This window comes from Melospiza georgiana, chromosome 1 (assembly GCF_028018845.1).
Source record: "Melospiza georgiana isolate bMelGeo1 chromosome 1, bMelGeo1.pri, whole genome shotgun sequence".
Lineage (NCBI taxonomy): Eukaryota > Metazoa > Chordata > Aves > Passeriformes > Passerellidae > Melospiza > Melospiza georgiana.
The window spans coordinates 19,795,914-19,823,366 of NC_080430.1; the positions used below are offsets into that span (position 1 = coordinate 19,795,914).

The 27,453-nt window shown below is 37.1% G+C and overlaps 1 protein-coding gene across 1 annotated transcript in view; it reads right to left on the bottom strand.

Annotated features, from left to right (window-relative positions):
• Nucleotides 1-18,757: 18,757 nt before the first annotated feature.
• PLXDC2 (plexin domain containing 2) overlaps nt 18,758-27,453 on the bottom strand; it is a 253,466-nt gene continuing 244,770 nt past the window's right edge. The window contains exon 14 of the mRNA XM_058018381.1: nt 18,758-21,236. Within this exon, the coding sequence (XP_057874364.1) occupies nt 21,120-21,236 (117 nt within the window). The 3' untranslated portion in view covers nt 18,758-21,119. The remainder of the gene's footprint in view (nt 21,237-27,453) is intronic.

The window sequence follows — 27,453 nt, forward strand, 5'->3', positions numbered from 1 at the left end:
TATCATCCATAAAATGGATGTCATCCTTAAGTGTAAGGGACCCTAACATTGGATCAGGAAATAGCAACAGTGCAAGGGACAAAAGATGTAAAATGTTCTTGTGCATCTCTCCAGCAATGCAGTCAAATGAATGATTAGAGTCAAAAGTGCCTCACGGATTGTGGATCTCCTAAAAACTTTGGTTATGCAGCCTTGACTGGCATCTTTCTGTACTCTCTCCCTCTCTTGAAGAAAGCACTGCTTTGCTGATGGAAAGCAACAGTTTATAGCTTACCTTGGCGGGTTGTATCCTCTGCTGGCGTGGGGTTGCTGTCTTGTGCTCCCCCATGTTCCTGGAAATCTGGCCTCTCCAGGGCTGGGCTAGGACTAGAAAATCACTGCTTCTCTCCAGGAATGTCTGTGTAGTTTATTTGCCCAAAAAAGCAACAGATCTGCTTTTCGTGCACCTTCATAGCCTTCATAATGCATCAGCTGCGCTCCACTTTGTCCTGAGCAATTCTGTCCTGCTCCATCAGGGAGAGATGCAAACCAAGGTGCCAGGGCACAGCCTCTGCCAAGGCTGACAGCCACTCCATGGCTGCTGCCTGTTGTGATGTCTTTGCCTTGTGACACCTGTACATAGAGAGGAGCCAGCAAGCACCACTCCATTGCTCTCATCCTCAGTCACAACACCTCAGCCATCCACCCTTCTAAAGCAGACCAGATCAACTGGGAACAGCCACATCTTCTGGAGAAGCAGTTATGGGAATAAAGGATTTTGCAGTAGGTATTAATAATTTAATCTGATAAATATAGTGCAGCAATTATAAATGTAGTTGTCTGTAAACAAATTGTTCAATTGATTTAATGGTTTAAGTTATTTTTTGTTATTTTTGGTTATTTAAAAATTATTTTTGTTGCATTAAGTTGGGTAAATACTGAAAATACAAAAGTAATATCACAAGTTAGTAAAAGATTCGTTTATTGACAGTGATCTAAAACAAAAACATCTGCTGCTACTGTTCTTGTTCTTTTTATGTCCCCTTCTGTGCGGCACTTTTTTTTTGCTTGTTACTGAAACACAGCCTGTGCTGAAGACCATAAAACAACAACTTAATTGCTGTGTTGATGCTTTCTTGGATCCCACTGACTTTCTTGGGCAGCCTATGAGCCCAATCAGAATGCAGAAATTTGGCACACCAAAGTTGTGTGAAATGCTCAGGGACAGGAGAAGGACGGGAAGAAAATGTTGAGCTGATGAAACAGAGAAAAATCAATTCATCAGCTTAAAAGCAAAATAAATATACTTACTGACAACAAGTGCTTTCTAAATAGTTTGAACTAATTCAAATGACAGCCAAATAAACAAACCTTAGTGTTGATAAATGCTGAGGAAGGAATGTTTTTTTCCCGCTTTACAAAGTGGGTAAAAGTACTGAGAGGGGGAGACTTCCATTCCTCCACCCTTGCCTTGGATTCTTAGCTGATTCTGTTCTACAACCAATAGACATTACCTCAGGTGAGAGAAGCAGAAAACAGGAGATATAAACTTCTGTTATAATGGCAAGAAATTCAAGACTGAGTTCCAGAGAGATTACTGCTTTTTGCAGGTGGTTGAAGCTCCTTGGCTTGCAGCCCTTATGCCTTATACAATCCAGGGAGCTGCGATTGCCTAAAACCTAAAAACACACTGCCGGTCTCATGGTTTCATTGTAGCTTGGGTTTGATAGCTACTTCTCTCCTTTTTTTTTCTTTTTCTTTTCTTTTTTCTAAAGATTTTATTCAACATTTTCTATATTTGGAATGATGGATATTGGCGAGTGGGGTGTCAATGTGCTAAATCTGTTTGTTAAATTATTACAAATATTTTTTTAAATTTTGCAATATTTACCAATATTCTTCAGATGATATGGAGAGGTACTGATACAGAACATGTAGTTTGCTCTCTCTATCAGTTTGTTTTTGTAAAAACTGAAAGAATTAAAAAATGTTTGGGATTACATTATTTTTTTAATGTAGTGTTAGTTCATTTTCAGATCCACTGCTTTAATGTATTGCTAAATAATAAAAACAAAAGGTGAACTTCCAGTAAACTGCCAGTGTTGACCTTCCAGCTATCACTGGTTTTACTTGAGAGTATAAAAATTATCAGATGTGTAAACATCCTGATAAGAAATGACCATAACAGAGCTAAAATCCTGAAGAATTTCATTTAGAGAAAAGTGTTTAATTCTGATGTTTTTCTTCTTAGAATAAAATGAGAAAATACATTTAGGTTAATAAAATACAATTTATATAAACACAGTGAAGGAAAGGAAAATACATACATTGGGAATGATACACTTAAAGATTTATTTTATGTGAAAGGTTTTGAAAATCTACAGGAATAAATTCTTAAATTATTAGGAACATATATGAAATTAGGCAGTTTTTGCAATTAACATAATTCTAATGCTACACAGTCAACACAGGAAGCTGACTGTTATTCCGTGCCAAGGAACAGATGTGTTTCCATTTCCTCAGTGAATTGTTTCTCAATACTGCATTAATCTGGACATATGTGCTTCTGAAGGAAATACACCAAAGGATATAACATATCTATATATTGCTGCAGTGTTTGTCAATTTTCTCTCTTCATAAAATATATCAGTTTTTGTTAAGAAAAGTAGCTCTCCCAAGAACAATAAAACTCTCCATGCTCCATAAATGTTACGGTGAAAATCATATAATTTTTGCAGCTCAGCTTTTGAATTGCATCTTGTTACTAGGCTTGGAAAATTTACAGGTTGAGATTAAGAAATATAAAAACACTGTCCTTCTAGGGGGTAGTTGGATTTGTGTTAGAACCTCTCCAAAGGGTGTCTTCTGTCTCTCAAGTAGCATAGGCGCTTCTCTGATTGCTTTATCTCAAGAGGACACAAGAGTTTGCAGTTTGAGTGGTGGGATTGATTTGGATGCTGAAACTGGCTTCGAAGCACGTGATGAACTTTTGACAGCTCCAGCATTAAATATCAGCTTAAGGTAGTGGAATCTTATAATTCCTGGGCAGGCAGCTGGGTCTTCGCTCAAAAATGAACTTTTTCTTCTGTTTTAAAATAATCTGACGTAGTACTTTAGGGTGTTCAGGTCCCAACCTTTCTTCATTATCAGGGAAAATGAATTAGTTTAAAGCACCTCATGTTTTTGCAATATTGTAAAATACTAAAGTTCAGTCTTTAGTCATTTGAAAAATCATGAGAAGGATGAAACTTTTAGTATGACCTTTTATGCAATTACATTTGCAGCACCAGAAGGAGCAGTGCTTTATGTCACTGAAGCATATGACCTTGAGGACCTCTTTCACCTGTGAGCTTCCCACTGAGACCGGTGTGTTATACTGTCTGTAAAAACCCTGGGAGGAACATTTCTTTTTCCTTGCTGCCAAAACTTTAAGTTATCCAAATGTCCACTTCAAATTTGTCATGTACACAGGGAATTCAAGTGTGCAGGAGAAAAAAACCAGGCAGCTCACAATTTTAGTTGTATTTAGTGCTATTATGAAGCACCCAGTTTAGGGACATTTATCTTCATAAACTGCTCCCTCTTTATCTATATGGTTGTGATTTCTAAATTTCCAATAGAAGATGAATCACTAATAGTGCAAAATAGTGCAATATTTAGTACAAAATTTAAAAAAAACCCCTTGCTAGTTAGGATGACTGGATTTATTTGATGCTAAGTCTCACATTTGAATATTCTTATTTGCTAAGAACACTGAGATCATAAACATATTCATAATTTTCAATCTATTTATAAATATTTATTTTAATATATTATTTAATATATTTAACAGGGGTACATGTTTTGAAATCAGCAGAAGATAGACTGAATCCCACTAACATAAGAAAATAATAGCTAATCATTATTTATATTTAATTACTGTACCCAAGGCACAACCAAAAAATAACATCTTTTTGAACATTGAGGAATTTGGGCAGAGTTGACAGCAGTGACTCTTAAAAGCAGCTCCTGGGCTCATTTCAGTAAAGCTTCATTCAGTCAGCTGGAGCTTTTGTGAGCTTGACTTTAATGGGGGTCCAACACCTTCTCTACAACTTTAACGATTTGAATGTCTTTCACCCATGTGGTGGGCCTGGGTTCTTATCCAAATTCTGCCTGAAGGGAATTTTAATTGATATTACAAACTAAAGAACTGATACATCGATATACAGGCACGTCCCTAGGTGAGCCAGCCAGCAAGTAAACAGTGGAGCTGGGAAGGTTTTATTCAGACTTACTTCAAAGATGCCAAGGTTTACTGCAGCCCGGAGAACAAAGTGACTGTCTAGCATTTCTGATCCAAAAGGGAGACAATGCATTACAAAATAGTCCTGTTACTTTGGAAAAGAAAATTTTAAATGGTCTTTATACAGACCATTAAAGTGAGGGAGAATGGAACTTTTACTTTGTAGGTCACCTTTAAGACTTTTAGCCATTAAAGAGAATTTTGCCTTAAGAAATTACAGATCTACTGCATTTTAATGGCTTGTTTTCAGACAAAAGAATTTTTCACTTTGATATCAGTTGGAATGCATTGGCAAATTTGTTACTGGACAGAGCTGGCAAGAAGAAACAGTATTTAGCAAAGTTATGTGCTAGGGTAAGAATATGTGTCAAAGGTTTTTGTGTACATCAGGAAGGTGAGAGGGTTTAACTCTCTAACTTTCTTTTTGCTCTGTGATGACTGCCCAGAACTGTATTTATTAGGAGTGCTGCCAAAATTGAGCCTTTCAGACAGGCTTCTCTTCTCACCTTCCTGAGTGGGAGGTTTGAGCCTTGCTTTCACAACTCTCATGGATCAAGGTGCTGAGCCCCTATCTGTGCAGGAAGGAGCTATGGACAAGTTGGGGTGTTTAACAGGGGCTGTTTAACCCCCTTTCCTAAAGCAAGCTCCTAGAGTTAAGTTGCTGCCACATCCACAGCATGGCCAGGACAGCGTTTCTTTGTCCTAGAATCCCCTTGGGGGTCAGGGTATGATCATTTTTCCAGGATCACAGATGAGCAAACAGGTGGGTACTCAGGGAATTGCATGGAAAACTCCCAGATCTGTAGTGGCCACTAAATGTACTTTTTCTTGTCATCTGACTGTGTTTATCAGCTGTATGTGACTCTCCAGGGTAGAAACCACCATGTTCATCATGCTATCAGCTGTGACAAAAGGAAAAGATAACCTTCGAGACAATCCTTATTCTTTCTAAAACAAAGACAATTCCCTTTTTGCCTTCTGCAAAAAGAAGCTGATAAATAGGTCTTTTTGTCCTCTTTCACTGTGCTTATTCAGAAACATGTAGGCACTGAACTGATATTTATCTGCAGTGTTTAATATAACTGTTGAGGGCAAGGAGTAAAAAAGAACAAGGACAAAAAAAGCTTTTTCTTCAGTGGCTCATAACAGTGCCAATGGCAAGTTCTGCTTTAATAACAAAAGGAGCACTTCTGCTGCCTGTTGAAGCAGAAAGAATATATTGCTGAAGAAAATAAATCAGTGTAAATTATTTTAAATGTCCTGCATTGTATTATTCTAAGTCAGACAAAAAAGGTGAAAACGATGCTATATGAAGTGGAGAAAAGATGTAGCTAAATAGAGAAAGACATGAATTATTTAAAAGCTAATGGATGACAGAAACAATTCAACACAGTTGCAGATGACTTATGATCTGAGAATTTGCCTTACAAGCTTATATAACATTAAGAGAAGTAGTTGAGTACTAATGCAGTAAGGTGATGTGAAATACTGGATTAGAAGGAAAAGAACAGCAAGTGAGAAACTAAAATCTGTGCCCTGTAGTGAACTCTATGCTTCTAGCAAGTTGCCACTTTAGCCACAATGTTTTAAGCAAAAGGCACTGACGAGTCCCAAACTCTGGGCCTCTGAGGCTGCACTATACTCTGTGTGATGTATCCTGTGTGACTCTGTGCTCCAAGGATTCCTGGGTGATAGAGGGTTTTAGCTGCAGTGCAGTGCTGGGCTTTCCCCACCATGTGTGACCTGCAATCCTTCTCATCCCCTCTCTGGCCATTGGAGATGCCATAGACAGGTGCAAAAAGGTAGAGAGAGTCTTTGTAATTGGCTGTAGCTTTGTTCTGTCTCAGAGGATGAGGACAAGAGCTGCTCTGCTCCATAGCACACAGAAGTGTTGCTGCTCTTGAATGACTTGGATGCCTTGAGCTACCTGGGACTGTTTCTGCCAGGATGCTGCAGTCAGCAGGTTGAGTGAAGTGAAAAAATTGCTGTGGTAATAAAATGCCCATAAGGCTGCGGCAAAATCACTCACACAGAGCTTATGGAGCTAGGGAGCTCCATCCTGCCAGGAGGTATGGGAGCTGCCCTGCTGCCCCAAAGCTACAAAAGCCAAAATTTTCTTATGTTTATCAAGTTTCAAGTGACTGCAGGACAGCTGCTTAAATACCATGCAGCCTCATTAAGGATGCCAACTTCGTTATATCATAGCTTGTAAATGATAAACTATAAATGGACGTTAAAACAGTCATGTAAGTTAAGATGAGTGATACTTACAGCATAGAAATTTTAAAGAAATCAATTGACTAAACAAAAATCATCAAGCAGATTGGAGAATAACTAGAAAGGAGTTTTTGTGTGTGTGCATATATATGTTTGATTTTAATGGGCCTGCTTATCGAGTGAAATAGCCTGAGGAAAGCAGCTGCCCTTAAGTGTAACCAAAACTGAAAAGATGTGGTTTATTTATGTCTAAATCACTGGCCTTAATCAGACATCTCAGGTAATATGTAATCTATAGCTCAGTGAGATCTGTCCCTGTGATTCAGCTGTAGGGAGCTGCCCTTATTATGGAACATTTTGTTAGGGAGAATATGATATGCTGTTGCCTACATCTGTCTGTCTACTGTAGATTGCTGCTCAGGGGATACTAAAGATGAGGAATGGCTAGCCTGAACATCACACTGATATGATTTGTGCTGTTTTCTTCTTCTGAGATGTGCACACTTCTTAACTTCTTGTTAAATCACCAAGCATTTGGCTGCAACAGAGATTTTTTTTCCAAGCTGTACCTGTGCTATCAGCAATCACATTAATTAGAGTGCAGTAGCAGTGTTTAATCAGGGCAGGCTATAAGCAAGGCTCCATGACAGAGGTGTGTGCACATTTCAGATTGTTATCTGCACTTTCTGTACAATAAGGGACTGACTGCACCTCCAGACTTCTCAGCCTACATCAAGATATATGAACGTGTGAAACACCTGAGGGAGAAGAAAGGAACAATACCATAGTGAGAAGAAAATTCCCTGACATTCTGGAAGAGTTATAAATGTGTGTGTGAAGGACATTCAGAAGCAAAGTAACCTTGGCTATGATTTTCACACTCATGTAGGTATTTCCAGAAGAATAGTGATGAGTATGGGAACATGATGAGCTGAAATGACAAAGTGTCAATAAGCCCCTCAAATTTGGCTTTTTAAAGGTCAGAAAGTTTTTAGCATTAGAACATTGAAGGACTGGAAAATAGTATAGCACATGCTATAAATCTTCTAGCAGATGCCTGAAGAAAGCTATAAAAGAAATCAGTATTACAACATACATATGATTTAATTTCAATGAATCATCATTTTATAGTGGCCATGACATGAAATCTCCATCTTCCCCTGAAATTGAAGGTTAAGAATGATACGCTATTTTACATTTCCCTGATGTTTATATAGAACTCTGAAAATAGCATGAAGGAAAGCAGAAAAATAAAGCAGACATCTTAAAAACCTTGTAAGATAACAGGGAAAGCACTGTTCTCTTATACAGAATATTGTGTTGTTATTGAGATTTAGTGTACTGGAAAAAACCCCCAACTTAAATTAGTAAGTGAACAGATAAAAGAGGAGAAGTTATAGTTCCACATATTTATTAGACTTTACAGACTCTAGTGGTCCATCTCATGAATCAGATCGTCAGGATATACCAGTTACTTCTGCTTGTCTGAAAATCTTATTTATAGGGTGTAATGCTTTTCCTGTCTCTTTTATTGTTTTTAGTAGGGCTAGGTCATAATAAGGTCTTGTATAAAAATGACCCCTTCTTATTCAGTGGCTTTGGTTCCACGTTTAGCTCATCTATGTAATAAAAATATTAAGTAGGATGGGTTTGTAATTATCGCTTTGCTCCAGGCAGCACAATTTGTCAAGGCAATAACAGAGAGCAAGCTGGAATGTAGCCCTGCTCACACCTCATCAGCAGATTGTTTCCTGCAGCCCAGCTCCTGGAGGAGTTCTAGATGTGAGCAAATCCATCGAGGGCAATCAAAATGCACAGGTATTACTGAAGGCTGAAAAGGAAAACAACACTCCTGCCCAGACCTCTGACATCGGCATTCTGCCTTATGTGACCTGCATTACTGGAGCTGATGGATTGGGAGTAAAACCACCACACAGACCTTCAAGGTCCAGCAGTGATTTTTCTGGGGTAATACTTCATCAAAAATACAATTAGGTTGATGTATCCTATTTTTTTTTTAAATTACCATACAAAATAAATGGGTACTAACACTCTCACCAGAAAAAAATGTGTATTTTGACTCTATTTTACTTCAGGGCAAATGATTTTTAAGAGAATTTTTTCTCTTTTTTTGTTGAGCTACTGGTTCAGGGCCTTTGCTGTGTGGATCATATCATTTAAATTGGCAACATAATCAATTTAACATAACCATATTAATCCATAATGTGGGCCAGTTACAAATATGAGTTTGGCCTGGTGTGCCCACCACTTTTTGGGAAACAAAGTATATATATATATATATATATATATATATATATAATATATATTTAAAATTAGTAGATTTAGAAGTTAGTTTCAACTGTTTTTTTTTTTTTTTGCAGAAGCTTTTACTGAGTTCAAGAGCTTACATTGAATTTCTCCCAGATAAATTTCTTCCCCTGTGTTCCATTTCATTAAAGTGAGAGAATCCATTTTATGGTAAACTAACTAATTTAGAAATTTATTTATCTGTCTGTAAGTCCCAAAGTGAATCCAGCCTTTTTTTTTGCCCTATTTCTTATTAATCTACAGGCCAGATACATTATCTCACTTCCAGTTCCATTGAAAAGAAAAAGAGGATTACTTTTTTTAATTCCCATTTGCCATCACTGCAGCAGTCCCAGAGAATTAGAAGTCCATCTCTCCATTTATTTTTAATACTCTGATTACTGGCCACAGTTTGGAAACAACTTCTGCAATACCCAGTGCTGCAATATGGATCTTTATTCAAGTATTAACTAGCCTATTTAGGCTCATTTATCATTTTGAAAAAATTAAATTGGCAATGTTGAGTTTGGGTTTAAGAACAGTAGAAATAAAGTGACTTTTTGCTGCTCAAAACTAAGGAAATCTTATAATGAAAAATTATCTCTCTCTTTTTTGAAATTTTTAATGCTGAGATAAGAGACTAGCCCTTTGCTTCCAATGCTGGAAAACAGCATTGCTTGGATTACTAAAAACTGAATGCATTGCCAATGGGTCTTGAAAGTCTGGCTGTGTCTGCAGCCAGTACTTCAGGATTCCTCCTGTACAGACACCTCATTACCTTCTGGCACTACTGCAAGTATGAATATGAAGAATGCTGCAAGTATGAATATGTAGAATGCCTGGTTTTGCTGTTCAAATTACACTTCCCTCTTAGGGAATCAGACACTGCTCTTTCCTGGTGTTTCCACTCATAATTCTCTTGTGTTCATTTACCTGCCCATTCTCCTCTTTGACTTGCTCACCTAGCTAAGCTTGCTCACTCTCCTGAATCCTGGCAGCTCTTGCTAGCACTCCAGATATAAAGTTGTGTTTTGCAGTTTATAGTATTTTCCCAGTAAAAGCATAGAAGAAAATTTGAGTACTGGAAATCTCTGGCTTTGCAGTAGAAAACTTAGAGCTGTAAAGGACTTGGTTACAGCAGCTCCATGGTAACAGGTGAGGAGAAAGAAGCTTCCTTTGCCCATGCTCCAAATCAGATGGACATGCTCTAGCTGGGGGCATGATGCAGGGTATCTGTGATGTTACCAGGGTGAGGTTGTGCTGACTTGATTCTATTCTTCACTTGAGAATATGGATTTTAAAATTACTTGCTGTGGTTTCTTGTACGTGTGCATTTTAAATTATTGTCCTGAGGTTTTAAAGCACTTCAGTTACAAGAACAGCTTACATTTTTTTCTTTACATTTGTTATTCATCCCTATTAAGAATCCTAAGGGTGTGGGAACTTTCATGTTGGAGATTTTATCAAACTGAACATTTCAGTTACCACTGAAAAAAAAGAGAACAGAAACTGCAAGTAGGTGGGAAATACACCTCAGTCTCTTTCAAGTGCATTTTTTTGTGTTTGCTTTGTGTATGGTTGCTCTGGTTCCTGTGCTCTTTTTCCACTGCTATGCCAATAAGATTGATATTGAAAATGCAGCAGGGTCCAAATCTTGCCAAGGTAAATCCTGACTGATATGAAGGGGAGGTGGATTCTGCAGAGTCACTTATCAGGGGTTTCTCAGGCCAATAAGGAAGGGAGGAGTAGTTCATTGCCAGCAGTCAAACCACCACCACTACCACCATCACCACCACTAGAAATGGTGAAGCATGAGGAGATCACATTTTATACGTATCACTGTCATATTTTCTGAAAAATCTCTTTGGTCAGGATTCTTCTCCTGGAAAAATGAGAAGCCTCAAAGAAAAATGAAAACAATAATTACCTGATTTGCTTCTCCTGTGTTTTGCTGCTTTGCAATGTGTTTGGACATTGTTTACCAATGGGTGATTTTTTTTCATGGGTTTCATGTGAATTATTTTAACTTAATGGCCAATCACGGCCAAGCTGTTTCAAGGCTCTAGGAAGAGTCATCAGTTTTTGTTAATATCTTTTAGCCTTCTGTCTGTATCCTTTCTCCATTCTTTAATATAGTTTAGTATAGTATTCTTTAATATAATATAGATTAAAAGATAATAAATTAGCCTTCTAAGAACACGGAGTAAGATGCATCATTCCTTCCTGCCAAGGGGCACCCTGCAAATACAGCATATACCTGCTGGGTTTCTGCCCCTGTTGTGATAAGAGCAGAGGTGGCTAATGGCCTCTGCTGTGCTGTACCCTTGAGGTGACCTGGTGGCATGTGCTCCCTCCCCCTGAAGCCCAGCCTCTTGCCTTTGCCCACACTGATGATCAGCTGTCAGCTGCTCCCATGTTAAAACTTCCTGTGAGCAATTCACCAACTGGCGCTCATTGTGAGGATGTGCTCATTTCCAGAACAACACGCTCCCTCATAACCTTCTCCTTGGACAGTCATCAGATCAGAAATGCTCTTTGTGAGCTGGATCTCTGCTTTCCCTTTTAATGCAATATGTGCTTTAATGCAGGGAACTTCACTGGTTGCTGGCAAGGTTTTCTTAAAGGGATTGTGTCTCTGTTTAAGTCATATATGAGCATGACAAAAATTTTCATCCTGAATAAAGCTGTGTATTGCATTACATAACCTCTTAAAAGAAAAAGAAAATAGCAACCTATATTTATGAGCCGTTTTGCATGGTATTTGCTCCACTTAGGCTGTAATGCTTCTCTGATACAGATGCTTAATCTGTTCTTTATTTTCAAGAAAGCCATGCAAATGTCATCCAGTAATTCTCATTTCAAATCTACCCAGCCCTCTGGCTAATCACTGTGGTAAATATTTTTTCAGAAATCTTTCAGAGGCTGCACAGAATTAGCTGAGCCTTGGGGATTTATTTTTCCTTTCTGTCTTTTTTTTTTTTTCTGTTAGATTGGAGTTTTTGTTGGCAGTGGTGGACTTCAACAAGACTGGCTGCTGTGCAGAGGCAGAGGGGAAGGCATCTTGCAGGTTACCACTGCTGATGTATCTGATCTAAAGGAAGAAAGCAGCAAACAGCAGAGTCTGAGATGATCTGGGTATGCACAAGGTTCAATAAGGTGATTGTGTATTAATCTCTCCTCTTTCTCTCCAGGTGTGCATCCCTTTGCCTCCCAAGGAGGTGCTGTTCAGCTGAAGCACTCTGGTTTTGGGCACTTCAGTAACTCATGACTCTTTATGGCTTGCATATCCCAATTCAATATCAGTAGAAGAGAGCTAAACCTTTGCCTTCATTCAGCTGTTGCAGTCAGTGGGATGATTAATGAAGGAAGATGCTTGGTAGTATATTTAAATATCACTCAATTCTTTTCCTCTCCTCGCTTTGAACATTTTCTTAGTAATAACTGTAAAAAGATGCTTATATATGGGAATTTTACCTATAGATTTTTTAGTATTTACATGCCATTCCTAAATGTTTGCTTGAAATATTTGAAACTTTAGCAGTGGAAAACTTTTGTGCTAATATCAAAGATTAAATTAATTAAAGATGGAAAATTAATTTCAAAATATTTTAAATTATTTTACTAAAAATATACAGCACAACAGAGTGGCATGCTAAATACAGTCAACAAGGGGAAAACTAATACTATCAATCTAGGTAGGCATTCATATATTGAAACCTAATTAAAAAGTTTTGCCTTTTATTCATATTTTGGGCTGCTGACTATGATTATATCTTCATGGAAAATGAAAGGCAACTTCTGCTTTATTCAAATGAAATGTACTGCCCTCTAATTAACACTCAGGGTCATTCCATAACAATTTTTGTGAAAATATTTGAATGTTAGTAGATAAGATGAGGAATATTTCTTTTCCGAGCATGGTTTTACTCATTCTTTTCCCATTATCACATGTAACAATTGACATTCATTTGCAGTACTTCAGCTGAGCTCTGTGCATGCTGTTCAACTATTAATATCCACTGCAGGGAGAAAGAAGGAACAAAACCACAGAGCTCAGAGTTTCTCTAAGCCAATGCATCATTATTCAATGTAGAGAGAGGTGACAGAACTTTTACTAAAACAACTGTGTCTATAAACCTTGGGTTGTTTATACATTATCTTAGAAGTGGAAAGCTGACAGATTTCCAGTCTGCAACAGGCAGTGGTTGCAGAGAAGACAGGGACTAGGCAAATAAAAGCTCCATACATCATTTAGTTCCCAAAGTACAAGGTGACTGTTCTAAACCATTAGAACAGATGACAGCAAGACTACCCTCCACACAGCACTTCATTGCTTCTGCAGTGAAGGGTTCATCTGATTCCATTACTTTCTTGCTCACGATTTCCTGTTCTGCAGGAAAGGGAAAAAAGTTTGGCTTTACTTTGTGAATATGTGTTTGCACATTCTTTATTGCTCTCGATGCTCATCACAGATACCTCAGCATCCTTCAGGAATGCTTTACCTCTCCTCACTTCTAAGGCACCTAGCAAGTTAGGGAACAGTTTACTGTGATCCAGGGCTTTTTCACATCAGCTCCAGGCAAGAAAGTCTTTCCAGGGAAATGTATACCTAAATCTGTACATTGGTGAACTGGATTCCTGAGGATGATGCTGATGAAAAATGACATAACATTAATGGGCAAGGGTGTCCTATGCCCTGTCTGTTCCTCATAAAATAGCAGCATATGTCTAAAAATCCACATCTTGCTGATTGTGGGAATCTAGCATCTCTGATTTAACTGTATATTTGAGACAGACACAACCTGAAACTGCTTGCTACTTCTACAACTTGCAATGAAACCTCTAGACTGGAAAATTTACATCCTTAGGAAAATTTTTTGGTATCTATCTTATATAAAAAATTGCAATCACTCAATTGCAAACTCCCCAGGTTTCTTGTCATGTCTGGTTCCCTCTAGGCAGAAATCTGCAGGCCAAGATAACCTCTGAGCACTTGTCACCTTTCACTGACATGCTCACCTGGACTGCAGGTGGGGAGGACAGCATTCTGGGAGATCTGTCAGGTCCTCACCTCAGGATGCAAAGCGTGCTGCAGAGATACAGAGTGAGACCACTTGTGTCATCTTCTATGGTAACAGAGAGCTCTTGCTCTGAGAAAGCACTCAAAACTCAAGATACATGGTTGACAGCAACTGGAAGGAGCGGGTGAGGGTGAGGGCATGCAAGCTGTGTGTGTGCATGGCTGCAGGAGACAAAGGCTGTGCTCACCCCACAGGGATGACCTTGGGGACTGCTGAGGAGACCCTTGGCTCACACTCAGCACTGACAAGGCAGGGGCTGGCACAAGGTCACGCTGTTTAATGGAGAGTGCAAGTCTTAGCAAGGTGCCACTGCCTCTTTGCTTTCCAAGGATGAGTGGCACCTGCAGTCCTTCCAGCACCTCCTGCCCTGCCCTCATCCTGCCCACAGCCCATGTTGGAGAGGGGCTGTGGAGGGGTCAGGTCCCAGGTGGAAGTAATTCCATCCATTGATAGCACAGCTACGCAGAGTCTGTGTTTTGCAGAGTTAGTTTTTTCAATCACAATCTGTTTGTAAACCTAGACTGCCAGACTCATCTCTCCAGGAAGAGGATTCCTTCTGGAAACAGGTCATTATGAAAATGCCACATATCCAGGAAAGGCATGCCATTTTCTTTTGGAAAGCTTCAGCTTGCCACTAAAACAGTGGTGATGTACTCATAGTCAAGTCAGAGCTGGAAATTTTTAAGGTGAAAAACTTTAATAAAAGACAGCATTGATGATATTTAGTCAAATCTGACTCTCAGATTACAGTATGTTTTGCTACTTCTCAAAAAAAATTTAACAACTTTTATTGAAACTGAAAAAAAAAAAAAAAGTCTAGTAATAAAACCAGCAGTGCAAAAAAAGCTAGACAGGAACAAGTAATATTTCTCACTAGCAGCTTCTAGATGTCTGAGGAAATACTGTGCCACCCACTCAGACAACAAACCAAATTTCTTTCAACCTAACATTAGCAATTAACAAAACAGTCTTTTTGTTTTTTGAGTCAGAGCTACACCAAAGGAAATAATGCAAAATGCATGGGAAGAGTTTAATTAATATTCCTAAACATCATATTCTTGGAGACCACAGAAACAACAGGCATATATATTAATTAATTGGGTAAAATTATCTGCTTAATTAAATGGATGTAATTAAGAGTAATGTCTTGACGTCTATCTTTTAAACTCCTTTCACTGCTTTAAAAATATCTGGGACAAGTTTTTCATTGAAGAGACCAGAATTTTGTTTAACAAAAATTTCTAAGCAAAAAGTTTCTGAGAGAGTCAGCATTTACCTTGCTAATTCATGTGGACAGAACCTAGTCAATAACAGTAAAATCTACTTTCAAATAGTTCTATTAACCCAGAACCCACTTACAGAGGAAAAAATCTAGTGGAGTTGTTTTTTCAGATAGAGGCTTATTTTGAGTGATACTAAAAGTGGTCATGATGACACATAAGTCAGAACTTAAAGTAGTAAAAGAAAGTGAAGTAGTGAGAATGCAGAGTTAAGTCAGAGGTGAAGAACCAAAGGATAAAATGTAAGGCAGGATATAGGTATTGAAAAACCTTGCAAGAGAAAGAGAATTGTGTCAAAAAGTGTGGAATGTCCTCTGGAGTCATCATGAGACCCACTAAAATGAGCTGTTAATAGGAGAGCAACTATTCTGGTTGGGAAAGAACTGCATCAGGAGATGAGACTGTTCCTGTCAGGAAGATACTTTATTCTACTTGGCATGCTCAAATGTTTTCTTCCCCATAAAAAATTAAAAAGTCAAGAAAATCACTTAAGATTTGACAATACACTGATAGTTAAAGGACAGCTTTAGATTTATGATATTGTTTCAGTCAAGTCCAATCAGCTCACAGACTTGAATATTTTATCCATGCTCCAGCCATAGGGATGCTGGCTGCTCTGATAAAATTAAATTGATTTGTTTCTCTCAGTTCCACACAAGCTACATCCTGCTTTGTCACATTTGGCTTCTGATAAAACACTACTGGCACACTGTTCCACCTCAAAATGCTGCCTGTGGCTCACGCCTTTTTTCCCTAAGGAGTGACATAAACCATCCATGAGATGAAATATAGACACATGCAGATTTAGACAGAAGCCAGTTGTTCCCATGACTTTTTTTTTAGTTTAAAATTACAGAGCTGGCATGAAGGAAGACCTCATGTGTTTCCAGTCAGTGACACTGGCTCACAGTATCAATGCTCTCAAGACTGTACATAAGGTTTCTTGCTGTACCTTTAGAGCATCTGGGAATACTGAAATTCCTCCCCTTCTGAATTTTTCCCTTCTCATTCTCCTACTCCAAAAAAACCAAGACTCAAACCCAATGTACCATTACATCCACAAAGAAATTAATAGCAGGTATCATCAGTTCTGGAAATCTCTGTCTAAAATATGAGAAGTAGGGTTAAGGCTACCCTGTTGGTCAGTAGCATTTATTTCTGCAGCTTTTTAGGCTTCAAGCAGTTCTCTGCAAGAAGGCAGAGGCAGGTGTAAGGATTCCACTGGTCTTACTCGAGAAAACAGTGCATGCTGCTGGTTTTTCTCTTCACTGGAGGTAACAAAGTCCCCAAGATCAAAACTGTTGATCTGAGCCAAATTTGTGATCTATTCCAGTTCTGTTCCTCATGGCTAATATTGTGGACTTTGTGTAGCTGAGATATCTTCTATGTGAATGTCAAATGTTGTCTTTATACAAAGCTTCATTGCTTAGCATCAGAAACTGTTAACTGTTAACACAGCCATTGCTTTCTCCACTGTATGGACTCAAGGCAAAAATTCCCTTTGATGATGTGTGACCTGAACCATGATCCAACATGGGCTACTCTGAATGCTCTAGTCACCCAACTACTTTGTGAAAATCTGCCAGCTCTTGACAACTGCTTGCAAAACCTTCTTTAGAGATCCTATACAAATGAAATGACGTGTGTTACAATTTACAGTTTCTTTTGCTTATCCAAGAAGTTCTCTAATAGAATATAGAAATATTCTCTTGTTTTCATTGGAACTCTTTTCACTTTACAGAAAAGAATATCTCTTCCATGCTCACTGGCAAACCAGCTTCCTTTTCCATTGCTTCCACATTTGAATGGCAAACTAATGGCGTGACTACTCAGCAGTCTCAGGTACTCATGTAGTGAGTTTTTTATGGTTTGAACTCTGTTGAACAAGAAATATGATGAATTTTGCAAAGCCAAATATTCTGTTCAGCTTGTGCAAATTTAATTTGGTTTCCACAGTTTCTCAAAATACAGTGATGTATTATCTTTTCTCCCAGAATTCCAGCACACACATTAGTTGTAAGCTTGATCTGAAGCTAAATTATAATGTTGGATTGAAGTAGGTTGTTACTTACAAGACATCTATATAATTCGCAGCAGAAGCTATAGAGAATGAGAAGGGCAATTATAAGAAAAAAACCCCTTTAATATAGTGTTCTCTGGAAAACTGGCTCCCTTCACAAGAATGCTCAGAGCAGAAATAAATCAGGGTGTATACATCCCTCAGGTCCAATGCTGATGGGTATGGAAGAAAAGTCCATGAATAAAAGGTCTTCTGAATATGCTTTGGATGGTATGCAACAAGGGGCAACAAAATTTGAGCAGAGAGGAGAAATATATGGAATAGCTGTTTCTTGTGAAAGTCTGTGTTCTCTTATTCCAATACGTCATGGGATGGTACACTGAGGAACACAGAAAGCAATTCAATAATCCCCTCTTTATAAGTATGCATATGTGAATGAAATTACAATTCCACTTCTTCAGAAGTTCTACAGTTTCTTAATATATGAATACAACTTTAGAAATGCTAGGGTCTTTTTTTTTTCAGCAATTTCTGTGTGTGGTAATATACATATATTTTTTACACACACATACAAATATATATATGTATATTTGATTTAATGTTTCATCTTAATGAGATATGAAAGCTACTTAGTAATGTGCCTTGAGTTCTCAGAATGAAAATTTTCCTTTATCTCTGTGGAGGAGGATGAGCTGAAGCACAGCATTGAGAGTGTTAGGCATTATAAAAAAATTGACACAAAAATGGAAAATAATAAGAAAAAAATGTGACAGATCTTGCAATAATTAAACAGCATTAGACAAATAAAATTATAGGGAAGTTTAAGAGTTAAAATAACTGTTGGGATAAATGTCTGTAAACAAACATTTTTTCTGAGTAAGATTCAAATGAAGGACCACTGGGAACGCTAGTGAAACTACTGTTTCAGACACTTGGATGAAAATTTATGAATTGTTGAAAAACATTTCAGCTGGATTTCTGAGAGGGCTATAAGACATTTTTTTGGTCTGGGGCAATTAAACCTGCTGCTTTATAAAAATATAAGAATAGGATTCTCAGTTAATGTCAATATTTTATCAGACCTCTAGATTAATGTTTGTATAATTTTTAATGTGGCAATTTTAATTATTAAAAAATTAGAAAACCAGATGGAATTACAAAACAGCAACAGATTACTTAATTAACTTTTGCCTATTGGGATAAATAGAACATATCACAGAATATATCAAAGCAGACACCAATGAGACACTATACATCCATTAGTATGCAGGAGGTTTTCTCTTCAGACAGCAGTTCTTATCAGACATAAGCATATGCCTATCCATTTTATTAAATAAACCCAGCAACTTCTCATGTTATAATCCACAGCATATAACATCGTGGCAAAAACCTGAAGAAGTATTCTATGATGCTCCCTGCAGACCACTGAAATCTCCCACGAAGTACATGGGGGGGAAAAATGAAAAAAAAAATGATTGCTATCATTTTATGAAGTTGTGTAACATGTAAGTTAGTCTGCAAATACTAACAAACATCCTTCAGCTGTGAAGGGGCTTTAAACAAAAAGTAATCAAAACACCAGATTTTAAAATTGTTGATATATTTGTCTAAGCATATCACAAATACTCTGTCAGCTCCATTGCATGTTACGTATTACATACCTGGATAAAAATAGGAGTGAATCAGATGAAGAACAGACCTGTAAACCCATAATAATATAAATCTTCTTTACTTATATGAAATATCCTTTGAACTTATTGCAGTACTATGTAGATTTTTGCAAATTCTTAGTATAATTTGCAAAGATGTTCTCTGAAATAAAAATTATTTCAAACAGGATTCCAGAAGCTCTACAATTGCTTCTTTTGGAAAGAACCCCAGCTGATGACTTCCAAGATTCCCAGAAAAACTGATGATAATTATTGCACACCAAATACGTTCCTACATGATGTGCACTGATTCCTTTTTATTTAATAAAAATGTGTCACCATATATATGTGCATACATTTGGTTATTGCTATCAGAATTAAAAGCCTGCAATTTAAACTCAGCCTATTAGAAAAAGGGCTCAGCAGACCCACACAAATGGAAATGACTACTTGCCACAGGTTTTTAACCAGGCTTTGAAACAATTTGTTTGTTAGTACCTTCAGATTAATATCAGTTAGTTTTTGAACAGTTTCAGTCTCATGCTAGATGATTCAAACCAGATGAAAATAAAAATGTGTTACCCAAAACAAAAGAATACAGAAAATACAGTATTGTAGTATTTACTGAATAAAATAACAAAAATCATGTTTGCTTTTTTTTTTTAACAGCATTAAGTAATCAAATTTAGGCCATACAAGCATCAAGAAATGTAAGTAACTGTACTATTAAGGTGGTATCTACAACTTTTTTAAACGGCTCAAAATCCAAAACCACAAATGTTGTCTACCTCACTTAAAAATCATTCAAGCGCCTTGTACAGTATATAAAAAATTGATAGTAAATGACTGCTATGAAATGTACATGCAGTACCTGAAATTTATATTTCAATACCTCAGGCCCAGATCCTCAAAGCATTTAGATTTCCACTCCTCAGGGAAGCTCTGGGTCTCTATGTATATTAACCCCCTTCCCTGAAAGGAGTAACTGTTTTTGATGGTGTGAATTTATAGTGTTGGCTTTCCCTGTGCAGGGAGGGAAAGGGTCAATTTTACAGAAAGAATGGTTCCAATAGGCAGAAAGTTTATGGACTGCAACTACATGAACCACCTTCCCTACACAACATAAAAATATTCTAATATTAAGGATTATTTTACAACTCAGTGGAAATATGCAGTAATGCAATTCATTTCCTTTGTCTGGATGACAAAAATGCAGTCTTAACAGTCACAAGAACCCGCCTTGTGTTAGCTATAAAAAAAAATATATTTATATATATATTTATGCAACTACTATGTGCATTAAACAAAACCACTGTATGAATCAGCAGGGTTCAATAACACTTGTATCTGAATCTCTGGAAGGGGTGCATTGAAGTCTATGGTGCTTCTCAGTAAGGACTCACAATGAAATGGCAAAGAATAGAAACCCATTTATTTTAAATCTTATTTTTCTTACCCCATTGCCTAAGAAATGGTCCATAAGCTCTCTGGCAGCTAAAAGGATCTGTTGCCTTTACTTCAACCTACTGCTGAGAAATGAAAAATACACCTTAATACAAATCTGATAATTCACTTTTTAGGGAACGCTGAAATTGAAAATCAGCCAAACATCATTGTGAACTCCCATGAAATAATTCCACCATCATGAAAATTCTCTGCTGTCTTCAGTTCTTACCAATCTGTGTATCATGAGTTGTTTAGCAGCCTAGTAATCAGCAATGTACAAGAAACATTGTATTATTCCTGGAAAGCATTTACATTGTGACTCACTCAGGTTGGCAGGTCAATTTAGAATTGAAAATTGTATTTCACATCTGCTTATATAAATGTTGGAAAAATCCTTTTCTTCTTCTTTACCTGTCTTAAGATACTTTTCTCAATCACACTGTGATCAATGCCCTTTGCACTGAATTGGTACAGATTTTTTCCTCGGTCTTGGAGATAACAGAGAAGAAGACTTGAACCAAAGGGCAACACCCTTGCGCACCAAAGCTTTATTATACTTCTGATTACTGTGCATCCCCACACCTAAAGCAAATAACACGGCACTTGTGCCATGGTTCTGATACTGTAGGTGTCCACTGACAAGTGTTCTGCATGAACCATTGTGTCTCAGTCCACTAACAAAAACTACTGTGCAGTAGTAATCTGGTATCTTAGACAGTTTTTCTTCTTGGACAAAGTTTATCCAGAATCTTCTTTCTATCAGGCTACAGCAGCTTAGGGCTCCTTTTCTTTAAAGAGAGGCAAAATAAATGTCTTACACCTGTAGGCCAGTACTGGTGCTCTGTCCCAGAAATTTTAGCACTGCTCTGATACGATGAACCCTTCTTTTTCTCCCACTGGTTCCACCTCAGCATAGGCAGGATGTCCAGATCCTCTTCTGAATTTCATTGCTGGCCATCTGCTTGGACGTCGCTGCAACAGCAATAAAAAAAGAAACTTTTATGAGGGGTACTACAATAAATTGTTAATAAAAAGATCTTACAATATCCTGCAATTTTGACCTCTCATACTAAACCACACTCCCTGTAGTTGTTACAGGAATAAAAAGGCACAGTTCAGCAGCAGCAAAAGTCAGAGGAATTAATACCTCTTTCTAAATTTATGGGGGATGACTGTTCTCAAACACATAAACAATTACCACTACTCTTAGCAATGAGGAGGATGAAACAGCTCCTGTCTAAAATGGTTGATTATTGGATTTGTCACATAAAGAACTGATGCTCCACTAACCTCTAGAGGATCTGTTCAATGCCCTTCCTTCCTAGTTCTGCAGAGAAATTTTCCAATATACTCTATGCCATGGGAAAATATGTGGCAGAGTTGACAGGAACTTTAATTTAAAAATTATTTAGGATAAAATTCTGGCACGCTTATGCAGGACTCACAAAATAATGGCTTCCTATTTCAAGTGCCATAATTTCTACTTGAGTAGTTTACTTTGATGGTTCAAATAGAAGCAACATTTTTATTTAAATTCTTAAGAACTTTGGGTACAAGAGCTTTAAGAAGTCCTAACCAGTTTCCACTAGGATCTTGGGTGCCTGTTTTAAAAACAGCTAATAAGCAGAGAAAAGAAATAGTTATTTTTTAGGGTAGATAAAAAAAAAATCCTGTATTGTTATGATATCTTTAGGGAGGAAAAGTGCTTTAAACAATCTGTATTTTCGCATGAATTAATGTCATGTAAGGCTCAGATTTTGGGTGACCACTCTGAGATTATGTCAAAGGGAATAGCTTTCAGGAAAATAGGGAAACTCCTTCATAGAGTCAGTGAGAAGAAAAATCTTTCCTAAAAAGTTTTTTCCCTATTGAAAATTTTATCTGCCAAATATACTGATTTATTTCTCTTTACTGACAAGAGTTACAATCTGCTTGGAAGGAGGGCTAGAAATACAGAAATTTATATAGAAACATTGCAGGAAAATGAGAGGAGAATCAATGAAAACAAATTACAGCCTGTATTTTCATTGACAGCTCAAAAGCAAAATAATTTTACTTTATGATTTTTATTCTGAATATAAACACTGCATTTGATTTTCTGTCCCTATAATACCCCATTTTTATTTCCTTTCAATCACAAAGGAGACTTCATGCTGCTGAGGGGTGTTTTGGTGGGACAGCACAGCCACAGCCACGATGTTTTGCTGGGACTCATGGTGATGTTGGGCAGGACTCACTAAAGAAATCTTGAGGTGTCACTGGATCTTGTTCCCAACAAGCCACACAGCTGACTGCAGGTTCAGAACAAAGTCTTCCTTGGTGACCATTTTCAGGAAGATACCTCATAAAAGCAACTGCTTCCTTTTCCTCTCGTTGCAGGATCAGGTTACTTTAGAGGCATTCAGAGCTAAATTCTCTTTGGCAGGTAATTTAAAATACCAGACTTTTCAGTGCAGCACCTTCCTACAAAATAGGAAGGCAGAACACTCTCTTCTTTAATGGATGTCTCTTCCTAACAAGAAAACTTGGTCTATTCAAACTTTGGAGAGTTTTTTCTACCCAAGCTTGATTCTGTGTGTTTTCAAAATTAAGAAGGACAGTTTGGTTACAGCTAAAGAAAAAGGGTCATATTCTGTTCTCAGGCTCACTAAAGTAAATCAGGAATAATGCAATTAAATATAAAGGGTTTATTTCAGATTTACACTGGTACAAATGAGAAAGGAATTTGATGGAGAGGTCTGTAATGAAAAGGGAAAAGGAAAAACCACTGGAAAACTAGCAGGAAAGAATAACTAGAAATGGTATCAAATGGTGACACGTAAGGATGAGCTGGATTTTAATATATTAACTTGCTTCCTAATTTGATTTTAAGGTTTACCTATGATTAGTTAGTACTTCACTGCTACATTGATGATAGATACTAAATTTACCATTTTGTACTACTCTTTTTAATTGGCCTTTCCAGAACATTAGTTATGGAACAGATGTGTATCAGTTTTAATGATACAAGCCATCAGACATAAATATTACTTGTTTTTCCAGAAATAAACCCAAAGACTTGAAGGTCATCTTCTAATATTGCAGTTACAGTTTTCTGCGGTTTCTTGTCACGTCTGAGGTGAGATTTTCCCTTTATAGTGATTGTTTAATTTCAGCTTCATTATGTGCATGGTGACAGTTTTAAAAGAGAGCACTGACAAACTATCAACTCATTGCCTTATGTAACCCCTTAAAAGCTGTAAAAATATTTCAGCTTTAACTGAAAAAAAACAAAAGTAACTTGATAGATGTTGGGAGATACAAAGTTCCTTCATTTGCTGAAGCAGCTCAGGAAATAATACGTTCTTTTTTCTCTGTGATGACTATTAAGAAAACAGAAAAAAACCCTACCCCCAAACAAACCAACCAAAAAAAACGCACCAAAAACCCCACCGAACCCAAACCAAACACGGAGAAAGCAAGCTGGGTACTTAACTAACTAATTCCCAATTTTAGCAGGAAAAAATATGTTTCTTCATCTGGAATCAGAATACTTAAAGGAAATCCTCTGAGCTGCGGCTGGAGAGTTGTAACTCCTTCTTCCTTTCAGGGTATTACATAGCAGGAAAACAGGACTACTATTTTTTTTAATTTCTTGAAGCTTCCTTGAGTTCACTATTTTAAGCAATGAAGTTGAGAGAAAAGTGCTTGTGACCCTACATGACCAGGATGAAGAAGAAACATGTTGAGATGCAGGAAAATAATTTATGAGATACATTAAAAAAGTTAGTTCCTATTGAAGATCAGTAAGATAAAAGAAAAAAAATCCATCAGTTGGACAATCCATGGAAAGTGAGGTCAACTTTTCATTTTCCTACATTATGACTGTCTACACCATTGCTGGCGGCTGTGCAGGATATTTGATTTTCTGGAGCAATACAAAGACTAAAATAATTATATTTATATCCACCTTGCAGAAGAGACAGAATTTATACCATTTTACTTCTGAGGGAAAACCAGAGAGAATTCTGCCCATTAAAACTAAAGGGTAGAAGCTAAAGTAGCTTTTTACTCTGGTTGCAAAGAAAGATCTCCAAGCGTATTCTTCTTTTTGATCACTTTCCTCTTTTGACATCTTTCAATATCAGGGATTTTTGAGCCTTATAGGTCCTTGATTATCCCTGAAAATCATATAATCTCACTTAGATGTTTAAAAAAAGGGTTTGATACATATCTGAGTGCAGTAATTGAATACAATCTAAATAAAACTCTGTTGTTATGATCTGAACATGGTTTCTAGTGTTACAGTTGATGATTTTTTTAAGGTTGCTAGCTGTAAACCACCTTATTTCCTGCTGAACAGTAACCAATACTACAAGATCAGTGACGGGAGGATGGACAGCTGTGTAAAGTTGTGATGAAATACTGGTATCTGAAGATTGATGCCCTGCTTCTGGGAGTTTTTGGTGCTAATATTATCTCTAAAATTTATGTAATTTAACACTTTTCTTCTGAGAGGTTAATTTATCAAAAGCAGTTGTAATAATGCATATTTTGTTAGCTGCAGCAATTTTAAGCTTTTACATTTCCTTTCATACATCTGTGTAAAGATGAATTTCTACCAGTAATGGACCGAAAGAACTTGGCAACAGGTATTACATATTTGATATTTTTACATCCTAGCCTCTATTATCATCCTTAGCCTATATTTCCCTGAATACACAAAAATGGAATGAGAACAATTCTGTACAGAAGACAGTGAAGGAAAACAGTAATGAAATATTTGCCCCTCTGTCATCTCCTCAACCCTGCCACACACGTTTTGTTCTAAAAGATTTCTAAAACACTATCAAAAGTTTCTTTGTATCTTTCAATCAGCATAAAATCCCAGAGTGCTTCTGCATGCATCAGCTCTTCATTCCTATTCAGCAGTAAACTTGAACTGTGGATTTCATCAAGACATGCGCACTCTTTCTAAAACTGAATTTACTGAAGATAAATACTGAGTATACTGAGTACAAATACTTGACATAACATGAGAAGGTCAATTTTTCCAAGTCTTGACTCTCCAGAGCTCCCTAGTAAACTTGATTTACCACTAAACTACACAAAATCTGAAATTATTGAGTACCTTTTAGACTGAATGCTCTGGCACAACTTTGTCTCCTCTATGTATTGATTTTTTCTATATTTCAATCTTTCAAACTTCCAGAGGGCTGGTTCACTGTGTCTACTGAAGGGCTGCATCTTACATTTCCACTGATGTCAAATTCTTTGTCTAATTCAGGGGTATAGGCACATTTAAATCTATTTAAAAGCTGTACTCTTTAATCACACTTTTTCGAGAAGGCAAATTTAATTCTGACGATATGGAAATATGCAAATATGGACTAATCAAAATTCTGTATTTATGCTCAAAACTTAGAAAAACTGTTATGACTTAAAAAATAGATTAAGAAAAAGGGAACAAAATTATAGAAGGTCTTACTAAATGACTAAATAATTAAATGTTAATCTGATATTATTCAAGACTCATTAGTCCAAGTACCTGTCCAGTGTTAATCTGCCTCAGTATTCAGGGCTATGGTTTCTTGTGAGAAGTAAAGATCTTTCTGTTACCAATTACCTTGACCATAACATGTGCTTTTGTGCTCAAAGTTACCTGAAATTTGTGCATGAGTCTTTAATGTCTTATAGAAACACCCAATTTATTTGACAAATCAGTCAGAAGTGGATGAAGCTATGAATATCTGAAACTGTACTTCTGATATATATTCCCAGGAATAAGAAAAGAACAATTGTCTGACACCATGTTAAATTCATATTTTGAAGAAACTGTTCTCAAATAAGGATTGCTTCGAGCTTAATTTTAGTAGAGTCATTTACAGGCTTCATTTATTTTTCCTTTTGATAGAAGTACTTCTTTAATGTATCTTTTTGTGATTTAAACCATCTTTCTATAACATTTTTTGCAGTCTTATGTTCATCTGAGGAGCTGGCTGCTGAAAGACAAAAACCAGAACGCCTCCTTCCTCTACACCTTTGACTTTTATTGTCAGTGTTGATTATTTATTTTAGTGCTTCTCCCTTGTGGTCAATTTAGGTTTCCCTTGCAGAACTGCTGGTTCCTGCTGAGCTGGATAAGCTTTGGAAAAATAACTTTACTATCAGTACTAGGCAATGACAGTGAGATCAATGACAATACTTCAAACGCCAGGACTTCAAAAGAAGAGGAGAAAAATGATACCTGTTCTCTTCTTTTAATCATCATCTTCATGAAACGCAATTCAGCCTAAACATCTGGACAAAAACTACTTGATGACTATGTTAAGCCTATTTCAAACTAAAAGAAAAATCCCCTGTAACAAACAATGGGCTATATCCCAGAAGAAAACAGCAAATCTATGTGAGCTCCATCAGCTGACTTAGCTGATGATCTCATTCTTTTTACAAAAACCCTTTTATTTTCTAATCTGTCTCCTATTTACTTCTTGCTTGTTCGAAGACATACACTGCATTTGTGACATGAATACAGAAACCTAGAAATGGTACATGGAAAACATGGCTGGATGTTAAATCTGGCTCTTATTTGTGGCGTGCTGTTACCAGCAGAGAAGTAAAATGGTGACCCAGGAATGTCCATTTATTTCCTGAGCTCTGAAATACTAAGAACTTCAACACTTTAACTATTTTCTCATATTATTTCCTTCTGCTAAGCAGATACGGGGATGAGCAGAAGATCAAAATCTGAAGGAAATCTACTGCTAGATGTGTGTGCCAGTGAATGCTTTCAGACAAAATCCCTTATACAGCCCATCATTTAAAAAACCTCACCAATAATTAGTGTTTTCTCAGACCACCCCAGCTAGGGCTCAGTATTTAGAAATCATCCTCAGTTCATGCTAAGAGTCTACATACTGTCAGCTTGAAGTGATGCACAGTTAAATGACAGGAATGCAGATCTTTTCATGCTGGTAGGTCTTTATGCTAAAAATCAGTCACAACCTTATTTAATTTACTAGCAAATACATAGTTTTAGTTAAATCAAGGACATAATTTTAGTTGAATCAAGAGGAGTCAAGGTGCATTTTCCATGCTCTGATCACATACTATTATGTGTTTGCTGAAGATCTGCAGCTGTTTCTTCCTCCCTCCTTGTGTTTTTCCTGAAGGTCACTCCTTGGCTCGATAGCACCAGCTCAACTCTCTG